The 15,962-nt window shown below is 43.9% G+C and overlaps 1 protein-coding gene across 1 annotated transcript in view; it reads left to right on the top strand.

Annotated features, from left to right (window-relative positions):
- Nucleotides 1–10,132: 10,132 nt before the first annotated feature.
- The window catches only part of FAM180A (family with sequence similarity 180 member A), a 32,860-nt gene continuing 27,030 nt past the window's right edge, over nucleotides 10,133–15,962 (top strand). Inside the window, exon 1 of the mRNA XM_032796140.2 lies at nucleotides 10,133–10,344. Within this exon, the coding sequence (XP_032652031.1) occupies nucleotides 10,269–10,344 (76 nt within the window). The 5' untranslated portion in view covers nucleotides 10,133–10,268. The remainder of the gene's footprint in view (nucleotides 10,345–15,962) is intronic.

The following is a 15,962-nucleotide window of genomic DNA, read 5'->3' on the forward strand; positions in this document are numbered from 1 at the left end:
GTTTCAGAAGGAAATGTGTTTATTCTCTACTCTTTTTGAAAAATCACTATAAGTCGCCAAAGCTTGTTCTAGTGTCAACTACATCACAGCTTCATTGACTTCAGTGGAGCTGCACCAATTGACAGCAGCATAGAATCTTGCCCAGGATCTTTAACATCCATCTTGAACCCCACAAGGGACTAGACCACAGTTAAATGTCACATTTAAAGGATAGCAACAGTGCAGCAGCAATTTAGCACTGCACATCATGGTTAGCACTGGGTGTGAGACTGACCCCACATCATAATGGCCAAAAATAGAGCGTGTTACCAACTCAGCCTCGCTGTCACTGTGTGAGTACATTGAATACGAGTGAGCGATGGATTTCAGACAGCTCAGAGTAGGGGTAATCAGCAGGGATGTTGGCTGTCAGAGGATACACATCATCATTTGCATAGAAATGCCGTCTGAAGTATAAAAGTGCATGTACACATTTTTAAGGGACTGATTTAGTGCTGCATTGCTCTAGGTTACATAGGTGTAACTCCATTAACTCCTATTGGTTTAGACAGTGGGCACCAGACACATATTCTGACTGATCTAATTATCTGTTTTGAAGTATCTGGAGATAGGAGAGATCTGTATTTTTGACCAGCTGGCAAGTACAGACATTCAGTTCTCTAGCTGCAGAGAGTGGGTGCACCACTGGTGGGGCTGAAGCATGAATGGAGAGAAGGCAGGAGCAGTCTGCATTGCCCCCGTGCCAAGGTAGCACTGCGGTTATTTGTATTTGTTTCCCACCTCCAACAGTATTCTTCATTCTGGCTCAGACCTTTGCTGCTTAATAGGAATTCTTCCACTTTCCCTTCTCTATAGAAGCTTGTACCTCTGTTTGTCCCATCTCTTTTCCTGTGCCTTGATCCCTGGCTTAGAGTCTGCATTCCAACTTTATGGGAATTGCCCCACTATTTCATCAGCTTGTCTCCTGCTCTCCTTATTTCAGGTCTGCACTGCAGCATTACAGATGCAATGAGAGTTGTGAGAGAGTTATAAATTATGAGACGCAGAGTTTAATGCCATAATGTATAAATCCTATATTCCTCTATAGATATAAAATCACCACTACTTTATAATGAACCCTGCCATATCAATGTTAGTTTAAAGAAAAGCCAAAATTGGAACCATTCATCCAACCCTCTGCTTAATTCCTCTGAGCTTTGTGGGCTCAGATAAAAAAAGGACCAGATCCAAACCATCTCTGGTTTGGATTTTAGAGCACAAAACCCCACCTGATGAGGTTTTTCAGACCTGGTTTTGCTCATCTTATCTCCAGTTACAAGCACATAATGTGCTCCAATAATTTTCCAGGGATTTGTGCTGTTTATAAGAACACTTTAAAAATTGAGACACCTATTTTCTCTCCCTCCTTCTTTTTAAATATACTTTAATAGTATACATCCTGCTAGTGACTCTTTCCTATATTTCACTAGCTATAAACCAGGGTCAGACAGGCTTCCCCTATTATCATGTATTATTTGTTTATTTGTATTACAGTAGTGCTCAGGGCCCAGGGCCCCATTGCACAACAATTGTGATTAGTTCAGCTTGAAAACACAAGGGTATGCTGCAATTATCTCACATTGGCCAGTGCCCTTAGTGTACTAGAGGTCTTTTCAACGAGCCGGGTGCTAAACAAACTGTTTTGGTGTCTTGGTACATGAAAATTCAGTATACAGTGCAAAAAGCTGCTGAGGTAGTTTGAAGAGAACCGTGAAAGAGGATGCAAGTTGCAAGGAGAGTTGAGTAGCTGCTGCAGTACGAGATGTTCCATACTACTGTACTTTCCACGTATAAGAACGCCTTTCATTGCTGCTAAGGGTGTTGTTATAAGCAGGATACTATATTTAAATAATAATTCCACAGGAAAAATGGAGGTGCGATTTGCTGTTTTTTCCATTACATCTGCTTTCAAGCTCTTGTGCCAAACTGAGGGTGGCTGGGGAGGCAGAGAGAAAATCTGCGTCAAAAAGAAGTCAGCCCACACCCTTCTCAGCAATGTGAAAGGTGATTTGGGGGTGTTGCCCTCAGTACATTGCAGCACTGACCAGTGAGATCCATCTGCTATAAAACTGGGGACTTTGGTTACAATCATAACAAAATCAGTATGCAAAGGGTCATGAATGCACAGTATGGCATGGCATGCTGCTTTGAATTTCCCCCCGGGTGACATGAATTATGGGAATAGCAGTATATTCATCCTTTAGGAACTGAGCTAGTAAATGTCCAGCTCTCTATCCCTAACTACTTCTGCTTTGCTAGTGACTATACTGGACCAAATTTGGCCTTGGTGTGAGTGAACACAGCTAAAATGTCTGTAAACTTGGAATATTCTGGGTTAGAACTAGGCTAATTCTTCATATCTAATAATTTTTAAAGAAATGTAGCCCTTTTTTCTGTGTACACATTAGCCATTGAGAGATTTAGATTTTTATGAAGCGTTCATTATTTGAAAATGTTTCTATAAACATTTTATGCCAGATTCTCCACCAGGCTTTGGTGCCTTGGGCTAGCCTGCCACCACAAAGGGTGTGACTCTAGCCAGCTAAAGAGTCTCCCATTATGGGGTATCTGAAGTGATAATATGATCCTCAGGAGACAAGAATCCTTGGGCTGTGTTAAGCAGCCAAAATGCTTCTACGCTGCACCCTCTCACAACCTTAGCCATGGCAGGCAGAGGTTGCAACACTCCAGCTGCCGATGGTCTCTTGGAGACTCTTGTGTTTGAGTGTAGTTTAGAGAAGCCTTCAGGCTGCTCCACATTGTGCCAAACCAAGAAACCCAGTAACCCAGTCTCTGGCTGAAAGAGCTTGCAGCCCATTAGACAAGAAGACAAAGAATGGGGAACAAAGAATATCCTCTTACTTATGTTACAGATGGGGAACTGAGGAAGAATCAATGAGTTAGTCAAGATAACATAGGAAGGTGTGTGGCAGAGTCAGGCTGCCACTCCATGTCTGCCACTAAACTGACAGCCTCATGCTATACCTACAGCACTTTCCTTCTCCATCTCCCAAGTGCCCCTTCCACTAGTTCAATGGGCTGTCTTGAATCTAGTGCTGTGTTTGCTGCTGAGCAGGAAAATAAATAAAGCTTCCACCTCATTGTGTCCGATAATGAGCCTGTGTTTGACATTCAGTATTTCTCTTTGCCCCAGAAACGGCACCAGTTAGTCTGCTTTTCCATTATCAAGTCCTGTTTTCTTTGGGTTTGAATTTAAAATGTATAGTGGTATTTACTGAAGAGAGACTTCTCAGCTGTTCCGAGGAATTAATCCTTAATCCCTCTTCTGCAAATGTGCAGGGCTGTGGTTGACTTTATGGGCTGGAAGGCAGGAAATTCTCTGAATAGCTGACCTTCCTTTATGATTTTAGCAGTGATTTGAGGCATGGCGTTCTTGTCTGCTTCAGTTCGGCGCTCATCCTGCAGTAGCACTGCTGATAGCGTTTTCTCTCATTTAACTGTAAGTCATGGCCTTGGTGTTTACATTGTCTTCCTGCCATTGCAACCTACTAGCCTCCTGTAAAGAATCCAGAAACGCAAATAAGATTTTGGAGACTTTTAAACTTAACAGATAAGAGTAATGCTGCATTATACACTGAAGGCAACGGAGACACAACTATTTACTCCACCTGAGGGTCTGGCCCAGTGGTCACAGATAAGTTACCTGTATATAGTTTACATAGCGGTGGAGAGGGAGACCAGTCAGCCACCTTTCCTCCCTTCACCACCAGTCATTTGCCATAATGAGTAAGTCTTGCTACTGTACCTTCAGCCTCCCCTGTCTTTGCTTCCTGTTTGTGCTAGTGTCGCAAATGCCATTTTGGCTAACACCCCAGGAACTGTACCAAGGACTGTTAGGGCTGAAAGCATGAGTTTCTACAGCTCAAGCTAAACAGCCAGGCTCTGTAGCTAAGACTCACATCCTATGTGAATCGGGAACATGGGTGGTGGTGAGGCAACATATTAATAACTTCCTCTTAATAGCTCTACACAAATTGGGGTATACTAGACCAGTGCCATGTTCCTCCCTTCTGGAGGCTATTAATTTTCTCAGACCTATTGTCGTCTTGTCCAATAGATAACAACACTGAAACATAAAGTTAATTCCAGGCCATAGTCAGCAGGCTTCCCAGAAGTTTTGTGAGATTTTTTGCCTCCAGTTATTGCAAGCAGCTGTAAACTACAACAGAAATATTTGAGAGGCTATCAAGAGCCATTCCAGATGAGAAGCCAGTAATTGCTCAAATTGACAGTAATCTGCTTCTGAAATAACCTTTTTTCCCCCTGAAAGTCAGTGAACTGTTATTTGAAGGGGGAAAAAAAGATGACTTTGGTGGGGCTCCTGACTAGAAAGGTCCATAATGTCTTGATTCGGTCACATTTGGCTATTGGGGTTTGGCACTGGTGTTGTATGTACTAGAACTGGAGTGCATGGGTGTACCAGAAGAGCAGTTAACAGTGCCAGTGGTAGTCACAACTCGAGTGCTAGTCTCAGCTCTAGCACTGACTCACCTTGTGAGACCTTGAACAAGTCACTTAATCTGTCTGTGCCTCAGTTTCTCTACCTGTGTAATGGAGATGATGATGGTAACAGCCTACCTCACATGAGTGTGTACAGACTTGTTTAATGTTTGTAAAGTGCTTTGAGAGACTCAAGTGAAAGGAGCTTATATAAAAGTACCAAGTTATGATTATTAGTGGCATAGTACAGATGGACAATGTCAGAATACTAGTATGTGGGAGGCACCACGGTCTAAGGAACAGGGCCCTTGATTGGGATTCTGGAGATCTCTGACCTTGGGCAAGTCACTTCACCTCTGTTGACCCTTCTATCCATTATCTATCTTGGCTTTTTTAGACTGCAAGCTCTTCAGGACAGAGACTGTATCCCATTCTGTGCTTATACAGCACCCCACACAATGGGCCTTAGCATATATGGGCAAGAGTAGACAATGGCATCGTGAATGTAAATCCCTGCCCAGTAGTGCCTGTCGATGTTGGGTTCATCTGAAAGCAAGGAAGTATCCTATGGCTCTTGCCCAGTGGGAAAAGTCAAGCTTCAAGGCCTGCCCCTCTTCCATCAGATTGTTTGTGATGAGAGGGTTGGAGCAAGCAGCATGGAGAGCAGAGGAACATCAGGCTGTGGGGATAGATGCCAGATTTCCTCTGTCACTGTAGGAAGCTTCTGCTGCTGCCACAGTACATGGAAAAGCAGCTGCCAGCTTCTTGGGTGTCCCCAGTTCACCTATCACTCTATTGCTTCCAGCCACAGAATACAGACTGTGTTGGAGCACCAATGTATATTGACAGTAATTGCTAGCACTGGTGCTGGTATACAGGAATGTTTGTCCCAAATGGAAAATGGATTCTTTCAGGTTCCAGTAATATTGTTGTGATTCCCAGAAATGTCAAATTTCCTGCACACTCATAACACCTGCCAGAACTAAAAGCTTGGCACACCCTCTCTGCCCACCCTCCCTCCCCCAGGGCCTGAAGTCTTTCACAGATGCTGGGAAAACTGAAAGACTCTCAATCTCAACAACTGAGCAGCTCATAGAAATAAATTATTTGTCCCTAACTGCTTTACAGCTCTAAATTTAGGGGAATATGCTAAATTTATATTTCGATATAATTGTCCCCACTAGAGATTTGCACCATTTTACCCATATCTATTTCTAAAGCAAGACAAAAACTATATAGAACAAGTTGCACTCTTGTATGTCAATTTTTTTTTTAAACCAGAGCTCCTTCCATGTGACTTCTGTCTCCATAAGGGAATATCCTCAAAGTGACTCCAAGGTAGGGGGTATAATTGTGGTGAATGCTGGAGACTTGCCCCAGTTTCAGCCACTGGTGTAGCTGCACTCTTTCAAACCCTTAGTACAGGCAGGGCAAGCTGTGATTTGCATCAGACTGGAATTGGAGCAAGTACCCAGGACAGTTGTTAAAATGAATAGAAGATGTGTGGCTAAGTTTCCTGTGCTTGTTTGAAAACTGGTTTATCATGAGGTTTCTTAATAGCAAGGATGTTATGTGTGAGAGAGAAAAAGAGTGTGTGTGATACCTAATCTCATACTGATTGTTGGGACCATTTACACATTTGTACAGAACAATTTACACTAGTAACATTTGAAGGAGAATGGTTCCCTTATGTTCTATTTTTAGGCTGGCACTTTATAACTGCAGCTGCATTTTCTTCATTAAAAAACACCCAATACAGAGATGACAGGCAAACGTGCATCATTTATGGCCCTAATATAGAATCAGATCTAAAGGTGTAGTGTGCTCAGAGAGGCTTGCAAGGCTGAGCAAACACTGCACTGAGAAAGTGAGCTTTGCAGCTCACTGTCACCATGTCTCCTGGGTGCTGTTAGCAGATGCGATACTGCAGTACTACACAGCAGCATCCCCTTGCCTTGCCTTGCCTTGCCTTGCGGACGGCAGACAGTGCAATATGACTGCTAGCTGTCGTCGTTGTCCCATGGGTGCTCCCGTCCGACCTTGGTTAGGTTGGTCGGGGGTGCCTAGGAAGACATGGGTGCTCCTGGCTGAGGTTGTTTGGGGGCGCCTGGATAAAAATGGGAATGACTCCAGGTCATTCTCTTCTTTAAGTGTCATCTAATGGAGATTCAGTGCTGCCTGGAATATCATGCCAGCTGGAGGCTTCTGACTCAGGTTGCTTTCCCAGTCGGCAGTACTGCATGGTCACACCTACCCCAGCCTACCCCTGGCTCCCATGGCTCATGAAGCCTGGACAGTAGTAAGGAACAGTTGTACTATAGGGTGAGCAAGTGCATAAAGGTGATAGAATGTGCCTTTGGATGTTTAAAAACTCGCTGGTGCAGTTTACTATCTCAGTTAGACCTCAGTGAAACCAGTATTCCCATTGTTATTACTGCTTGCTGTGTGATCCACAATATCTGTGAGAGTTAGGGGGAGACATTTAGAGCGGGGTGGGAGGTTGAGGGAAATCTCTTGGATGCTGATTATGTGCAGCCAGACACCTGGGCGCTTAGAAATACACAGCAGGTGTGCTGTGCATCAGAGAAGCTTTGAAAACCAGTTTCATGACTGGCCAGACTATGGTGTGAAAGTTCTGTTGTTCCTTGATGAAAACTCGCCCCCTTGATTGACTCATTCCCTGTAAGCCAACTGCCCTCCCCTCCCCCCATTGATCTCTGCTTGCAGAGACAATAAAGCCATTGTTTCAAATTCATGCATTCTTTATTAATTCATCACACAAATGGGGGGAATAACTTCCAAGGTAGCCCAGGAGAGGTAGGGGAGGAGGGAAGCACAGGGGTGGGGTAGTTGTTGGGGCATCCCTAGAATGGCATGCAGCTCATCATAGAAGCGGCATGTCTAGGGCTCTGACCTGGAGCGGCCGTTTGCCTCTCTGGTTTTTTGGTAGGCTTCACACACTGCTGTGGGTCCCTGTTATAACCTCTGTCCTTCATGCCCTTGGAGATTTTTTTTCAAATATTCTGGCATTTCATCTTTTGGAACGGAGTTTGGATAGCATGGATTCATCTCCCCATACAGCGCTCAGATCCAGTACCTCCCGTTCAGCCCATGCTGGAGCTCTTTTGCGATTCTGGGACTCCATGGTCACCTGTGCTGATGAGCCCTGCACGGTCACCTGTGCTGATCAGCTCACCACTCTGGCCAAACAGGAAATGAAATTCAGAAGTTCACGGGGCTTTTCCTGTCTACCTGGCCAGTGCATCTGAGTTGACAGCGCTGTCCAGAGCACTCTGGGATAGCTCCCGGAGCCCTATACTATCGAATTGCATCCACACTACCCCAAATTCAACCCACCAGGGTTGATTTCAGTGCTAATCCCTCGTTGGGGAGGAGTACAGAAATTGATTTTAAGAGCCCTTTATGTTGACAAAAATGGCTTTGTCGTGTGGACTGGAGCAGGGTTAAATCGATCAAACACTTCTAAATTTGACCTAAACTCATAGTGTAGAGCAGGGCTAAGGGACTTCACACCACAGTAACTGTATTGATGTAATACAGTGGCTCTCAAACTTTTGTACTGGTGACCCTTTCACACAGCAAGCCTCTGAGCACAACCCCCCTTATAAATTAAAAACATTTTTTAATATATTTACCACCATTATAAATGTTGGAGGCAAAGCGGGGTTTGGAGTGAAAGTTGGCAGCTCAAGACCCTCCCCCCCTCATGTAATAACCTTGTGACTCCCTAAGCGGTCCTGACCCCCAATTTGAGAACCCCTGATGTATTTAAAATAGTACTGCTAAATTGATACAAACCCATAAACTCCATTATATATTATGCTGACCTAAAAGGGTTTATCCCAAATCAGTTTACTTACTGGATTAAGCTGCACCAGTGGTGCAATGCATTTATGTTAGAGGTTAAATTTCCTCGGTGTAGACATGTCTCAGACTCTTACCACTGTGCAATGTATACACCCAACCCTTTGCCTGTCATCTCTGAATTGGGGCCACTAAGAGCCTGATCCACTACTGCATTATTCCTATTTTACACTGGTGAGTTCAGTGGTGTTACACTGATATAAAACTGGACCAAGACAATGATGAATTGGGCCCTCAGAGTCAACCCTTACACAGCCAGGTTCCAGAAGAAAGGAGAATAGCAAGACAAGCAACTAACAAGAGTGTGTAAGAATACATGTGTTAGAGACAGTTATTCTCTGCTTTACTTTACATCTTCCATCTCCTTGGCATGGAAATTACTCCCTTACAGTCACATTGCATTAGGTGAGTGTAACTACATCTGGGAAAGTCTTCATTTAGGAAAATTCAAGTCTATTGGAATAGAATTCATATCACCATAAGCAACACTACTGATTTTGCCCCATTGTCGTTTCCCCCACCTCCTCACCCCCTTTTCTTTTACAAACAGTTATAACAGTTTTGCTTGAGTTTGGTACTTGGGCTAGTGAAGGAATTGTAGCCTTGGCTAAAGCATGGTAACTGAGAGACAAAGGCTATGAAGGTTTTTCCTCTGTGCAGTCCTGCCATGGACATCACTCCTGATCTGAAGTATCCTCTGCTATTCCTTGGCCCTTCCCTGTAACTCTGCTAATCTATGTAATCTGAGCTGGATTCTCTTCAGTTTTACCCCAGGGTGCCTCCACTCACTTCACTGAAGTTGCTCCTGGCTGACATACGTGTAAGTGAGAGAAGAATTAGAGCCACCGTCTATCTCTGTGTCCATCATGGGTTTCTAGGCACTAAATAGAAAATAGAGAAACAAACAATTATTTGCATCACACATTGATCATCTCTTAGTATCCACATCCCACTACTTCTTCCCTGTGTTCTGATACGTAGCAACCCCATGATACTTCAACCCTGTGTGTTCTCAGTGCACCTGAGTCATGACCTGAAGGGCATGGTGGACCACCCTACAACTCTGATAGTATGCCTCATTTTTCTTTATCTGTATACCCCCAGCTGTTTCCATTCTGGGTCTCTCCTGAGTAGAATCTTTCAGTGATGTCAGATTGCATGTATTTTGTTATGTGGACCAGCATCATCAAGGCAGCACCTATCAAATACTTTTCACTTCACGAATGTTCCTTTAGACACCTTCCACCCAATGTAGTAGGTGCTGTGCAAACACAGAACAAAAAGATGGTCTCAGTCTCAAATTGCTCACACTCTGAATATTTTATTTTTAAGTGTTCTCTATAAATGAGCGATGCCCGTGAACCACAGTGGTAAAAAGTTCCTTCCATGAATATGCCTCACTCCCTGTATTATGCATCCCAGCAATGCAGCACACATCACCACAGATCTGGCTTTTAGCTGAGCTACATATTAACATATGCCCATGCGCATAGCAGAAAAAACCCTACAGAACGACCATTTAATAGTGTTCTTTCATAAAGTTGCTACTGTCTGTTTATTTGACATTAAAAAAATGGCCCTTCTAACACATGGAGCTTAAATACAAAAATGTAATGACATTTATTCTCACAGCTGCCAGCAAACTCACATGCACCATGAGTCATTCCAGATGTGGATAAAAACAAAGTGTGCCTATGAAAGCAAGTTTGCTGATCCCTAGGAGAGTTGGTTTAGGGGAAGAGCTGCTGCATTGACTTCAATAGCACTCAAGAGAACAGACACGTTCTTCTTTGGGGGTGGGGAGGTAGTCCTCTCTTCCTGAAAAGGAAGCAAGGAAACAAATAGCTAATATACAGATATAGAGAGAGATTTTAAAGTAAAGGATGCATTGGAAGACCTTGCTACTGCTGCTTTTCTATTGTAATACTCAGGCCACTGTGAGCCCGAGGTGGAACAGAGGTAAGATTTAAATATTACAAACAAAAACTATTTATGGGAAAACTCTGAAATTGCAGAATGGCTCTGACATGATTTTTTTCTTCATTTGTCACCGCCAGCTCTTGAATTTTTTTCCATTCACAGCAGGTTAAATGGGAAAAAAATCTCCTCACTTTCTTTCTTCTTCCCCTTCTATTAAAATAAAATTAGAGGCAGCTTTTTCAGGACATGGAATGCAGAAGAAAAATCTTGGCAGCCACAAGGGACATAATTCTATCTTCTCTTCTGGGCAGGTGTTAGGGGTTTAAAAGAAATAGCTATATAGAACAAAATTTAAAATCCCTTCAGGATACAGGGCACCTTAGTAATAAGAACTCTGAATCTGGGGGACTAGCATGTTTCATATACAGAAAGCTGTCAGTATGAAGCTACATGGCATTACCTACGTATATTTATATTTTTCAGTGACTTACGAAGGAAGTGTGTCCAGCCAGTTCAGGAATTACCTTATGTGGCCCCATCCAGTATCTTTACTAATGATTTTTTTTTTTTAACTTTCTCTTTTTCTTTATTCTCTCCACTGGAATTTGGCTGTGGTTCTGTGACTGGTTTGGTAGCACTGTCTGGAATGGGGAAACGAAACACCTCCTAACAGAATTTTTTGGGACTGAACCTAACCCACAGACATTTCAAGGGAACTTTGGCACCAATGAAGTACAAGTTAAATTTATTATTCAGTCCCCTCTCCTCCTTCTGTGGGCTTGATTCCTTTCTAACTGAGTCTGTGCTTTATAACAAGAGTTGGATTTTTGAAGGGGCATCAGTGAGTGAAGTTGGATGAGACTTTAACTCTTCTCTAGGAGGCAGTGTTGCCTAGCGGCTAGCATGCTGGGCTGAGACTCAGAAGACCTGGGCTCTATTCCCAGCTCTGTCACTGACTGCGGGCATTGAGCAAGTCTCTTTGGCTCTCTTAGTTTCCCCATCAGTAAGACAGGGATAGTGATACTGGCATCCTTTGTAAAATGTGCTTAGAGATCTACCAATGAACAGATAAAGCATTACCCCATCTGTGTGTCATGCTAATAAGGAAATAACAGTTATGCATTGCTCTTTGAAATAAATCTTACCTCTAGGTGGATGAGAGCAGAGAAGTTGGGCATCTTTTCAGGACCAATGTCCTTGAAGTAGAGAGGACAACAGTTACTGCTATACCTTTAATGCCCTTCTTTGTTTTTATTGATTCAATTACTTTAATTTATCGAATTCATGTAATTACTAAAGTCCAAGGATCATGAACAAAATGTGGAGAGAAAAAGAAGAGGGCCCCATTCTCCCCCTAGTAGCTTTTAGAGCATGGTAGTGCTGAGAGTTTTAACTCCATTTTCTGGCACATTTTGGAGGCGAGCATAAAGGTGGTACTGCCTGGTGAGCCCTACATAAAAGAGGTCGGAAATCCAACTCCCACCTGCTGATGTAGGGGTATCAGCTCAAGGCAAGGGGCTTCAATGGGAAGGACTCCTTGACTGTTCACTGGCACCTGGCCCTCTCAGCTTCATGGCAGCTGCTAGAGCTGTTTCCAGGCACTCTTGCTACCATAATTCCTCCCGCCCCCCACCATGAAATACCAACATGGCAGCCCCTCCCTTAGTGGAAACCTGAGAATAGTGTTGAGCCTTACATCTTTCCCTCAAGGTCAACAGACCTGGGCTCTGTCAGAGCAGTGGGGGAAGCCAGTTTCAGTCAGGGGCCTTCCATTGAAAATAACCTATCCTTAGTCCTATAGGTTAAACTTGGAGACTGCTAGCTGGAGCACCAGGAGCTGTTAAGCTCAACTGCCATGATTGTGAATAAGGGTTGGGGAGCTATCTCAGATGGCCAGGACCCGAACCATTCAGCAAAGCCAACAACCTGCATGGCATCTGGAAGTGAACAGAATGATGGAATATGTTATTTGGGGTTGTGACAGTTCTAGGACTCACAACCACATCACCTCCCACTGGTCGCTCCGGGAATTAGCTCAGTCCATGGGGAGCACCCTCTGCTGGCAGTGTCCCATCCGTCTCTTGTTCTCCATTGGCATCTGGACCCATGTTGCTCCCCGCTTGACAGTGTCCTTCAGGCCACTGCCCCTCCAGCAGTGCCCACTAGTCCATCCTCACCGCCTTCCAGGGGAGTGGAGAATTAGCAACAGTCCTTGCATCTGCCTCAGTGGCTAACCACAACCCCCAAAGTCTAGCTCCTTGCAATTTGTCTCAGCAACCATGTGGCCAGGTGCAGTACTGCTCAGTCCAAGGTGGTGGTCTCCTGCTCTGAAGACAGACCTTCCCCCATGAAAATCTGGGACAGCCTGCCTGCTGCTCTTCTGGGCAGCCATTATATAGGGCCTAGCCTAGCCCTGATTGGCTGGCTCTAATCTCAGCCCTGATTGCCTCTCAGTAGGCCCTTCTCTGACTGGCTGCCGGCCTGTGCAACCATTCTGGCCTACTCTGTCTTTTCTGAGCAAAACCTCAGCCAGCTAACTCTCATCCAAGTCCTGATCTAGGCTTGGTGCTGGGAATGCAAAGGCAGCACAGCATCTGGATCTGATGAAAACCTGGAGCTGCATATCATCTGCATACTGACCGGTACCATGAATTGTTTAAAGCAAACTCTCCCTCACAAAACAAAAAGTCCCGTGTTAGTTAATAGTTGGCCTTCACAGTAAGGATGAGCATTGGAGGTTTGGGTAAAACAGTACCTGAATCAGAATCCTGTTGTCAAGGATTTGGCCTATCTCTGCTCCGAGATTGTGATGGGCTAAGATAAGAGACATTTAGTTAAATCTCTGAACTTTGAGAGCTTTTATAAAACAGAGTGCTGCAGTCACAAGCACATAACTGGGAGTGAGCACGTAACCTGCAGGAACCCAAATCTAAATCTTTCTGCCCCTGAACAGGGCCGTTGAGAGGAGAGACTTAGGGAAGCCTTAGGGTGGGTCTCTCCATAGTAGTCAGGAATGACTACCAAAAAGAGATAGCATCTCCCCTCCCCTCTCAGCTGTGGTGGAAGCTGGGTAAGCCTTGGAAGGTTAGTACTCAGTATCTTGAATGTATTTGTTCTTGTTTTTGAGAGCTTGTTTGAAGGGGAAAAAAAAGGGAAAGGGCCTTGGGCTGAATGGTGGTTGGAAGCTTTATTCTACTTCCCCCTCCTGGTGAGTTTCATTACTGGTTGGTGTGCACTATTCTTAGCCTGGGCTTTACCAACATTTAAAAAAAGGCAAACAAACATCTTTTTTTCTTCTTGCTCATCCCTATTCTACGGTAATGTTTGTAGTGCCATATGGAATATCACACCCACTCTGTCTTATGTACCTGCCCATATCCAAATGTGAGATGTATCAAGAGGTAGCCGTGTCAGTCTGTATCCACAAAAACAACATGGAGTTTGGTGGCACCTTAAAGACTAACAGATTTATTTGGGCATAAGCTTTCGTGGGTAAAAAACCTCACTTCTTCAGATGCATGGAGTGAAAATTACAGATGCAGGCCTTATATACTGACACATGAAGAGAAGAGAGTTACCTCACAAGTGGAGAACCAGTGTTGTCAGAGCCAAGTCGATCAGGGTGGATGTAGTTCACTCCCAATAATAGATAAGGAGGTGTCAATTCCAGGAGAGGCAAAGCTCCTTTTGTAATAAGCCAGCCACTCCCAGTCCCTATTCAAGCCCAGATTAATGGTGTTAAATTTGCAATTGAATTTTAGTTCTGCTGTTTCTCTTTGAAGTCCGTTTCTGAAGTTTTTTTGTTCACGAATAGTTAATTTTAAATCTGTTATAGAATGTCCAGGGAGATTGAAGTGTTCTCCTGCTGGCTTTTGTATGTTACCATTCCTGATGTCCGATTTGTGTCCATTTATTCTTTTACATAGGGACTGTCCAGTTTGGCCACTGTACACAGCAGAGGGGCGTTGCTGGTACATGATGGCATATATAACATTAGTAGATGTGCAGGTGAATGAGCCCCTGCTGGTGTGGCTCATGTGATTGGGTCCTCATGTTTGTGGGGATGGGGGGGGGCAGAAAGAGAGTCCCTGAGATAGGATAGACTCTTCAGCAGGGCTAAGTGTGTGGTTGGATAGATTAACGATATTGTTAGGTGAGCTGAGGGTACCACTGTTGTAGCCCCCTGTGAGATGGGAACATCTTACAATGGAGGCAAAGCTTGACTAGGAGCAACATTCAGAACAGCCCAGTGAGGAGCTTGAATGGAGATGAGGCACATTTCTTTTACACAGCTGAAGTTTTCTAAAGCCTCAGTACCACTCCTTGGCATTCTGATTTCACTAATTTACTCTGAGAAACAGCAAGATAATAACAGGTCTTTTGCAGTAAATGTAATTTTGGATCCGTAATGAGTGATTCGCCAGCCCCTTTGTAACAAGGTACAAATAAGAGGTGTGATTATTACAAATGAGCTTGAACCAAAACTCTAGAGCTGCATAGATGTTCAAAGTGGCCAACTTCCAGTAACTATAGAAACCATAGGCCAAATTCTGTTTTGTTTTTTCTATAAACCAGTATAAATCTGGATTAATTCCATTGACTTCAATGTAGCTGAGAGCAGAATTTAGCACATTATCTGTATTCTTGGAATTGCTTGGTTTTACAGCAGAAATCCTAAAACTAGGCTTGTTTGCACATGTCAGTTCACTTAGTTATATATTATTAGCTTTCAGAGCTTCCTGATCAGAATCAAATACCACACAGCCAATGAGGTGTGTTTGTAGTGTGGTTCTCTGGGTGAAGATGCAATATGATTCCTCAGGGGTGAGCTTCCTTTGACAGTGAGGAAGCAATTGTGTCTGTAATTTCACCCACCATTGAAAGCTGTGGAAGGAGGAATGGAAAATGTAAGGTTGGAAGAAGGTCAAGGTTTTCTCACTTAGTCCATATGCATTGCTATAAATCTCTCCTCACACTCTCTGCAAAAGTGGATCATCTATAATTCCATAAAGCTAAGGATGTATTTATTCCCTGGATACATTTCTTGTGTTTGCCGCTGGGGAGAAAGGAAGCCTGTCTACCTTGATTTCCCCATAACAGTCCTAATTCTTAGTGTTACATCTAGTGTTCTGACAATATAAGTATTGAACCTGAGTGAATGGCCATTGTTCAAGTCACTACCATTTCGAGTTACATGCTGCTGCCTATAGTGCTGCCACAGGTGCAGAAAACTGGCTGCTTTCTGGAGCCAAGTGGGAGAGGGAAGTGTGTCCATGCCCAACCAGTCATTTCACACTTGAGGTAGGGTTTAATTCTTCATCTGATCCATGACCAGAGGCCCATGCCAGGTCCGTGGTGGTGGTCCTGCCACATGCACTGTCTATGTAGTCCATCCTGGCAAAGGAACAAGGTGAATCAGCAAAACTTTTTATATTACTCTCCTCTTTCCCACCCTGCTCCATATTGCCCACCTCCTTTCTGCAGCAGCCTCTAGGATTCTCTGCTGACAATAATACTCAATACTCATCACTTCTGGCTTGGATGGCACAAGCAAAGGGAATCTAGCTTGAATACCGCATGTAATTACCACACAAATGGACAAACACGCCCAGTAGCCCCACGTGTACTGGGTCATGGTTTTGGCTTGTATAGAACAT

This window comes from Chelonoidis abingdonii, chromosome 1 (assembly GCF_003597395.2).
Source record: "Chelonoidis abingdonii isolate Lonesome George chromosome 1, CheloAbing_2.0, whole genome shotgun sequence".
NCBI lineage: Eukaryota > Metazoa > Chordata > Testudines > Testudinidae > Chelonoidis > Chelonoidis abingdonii.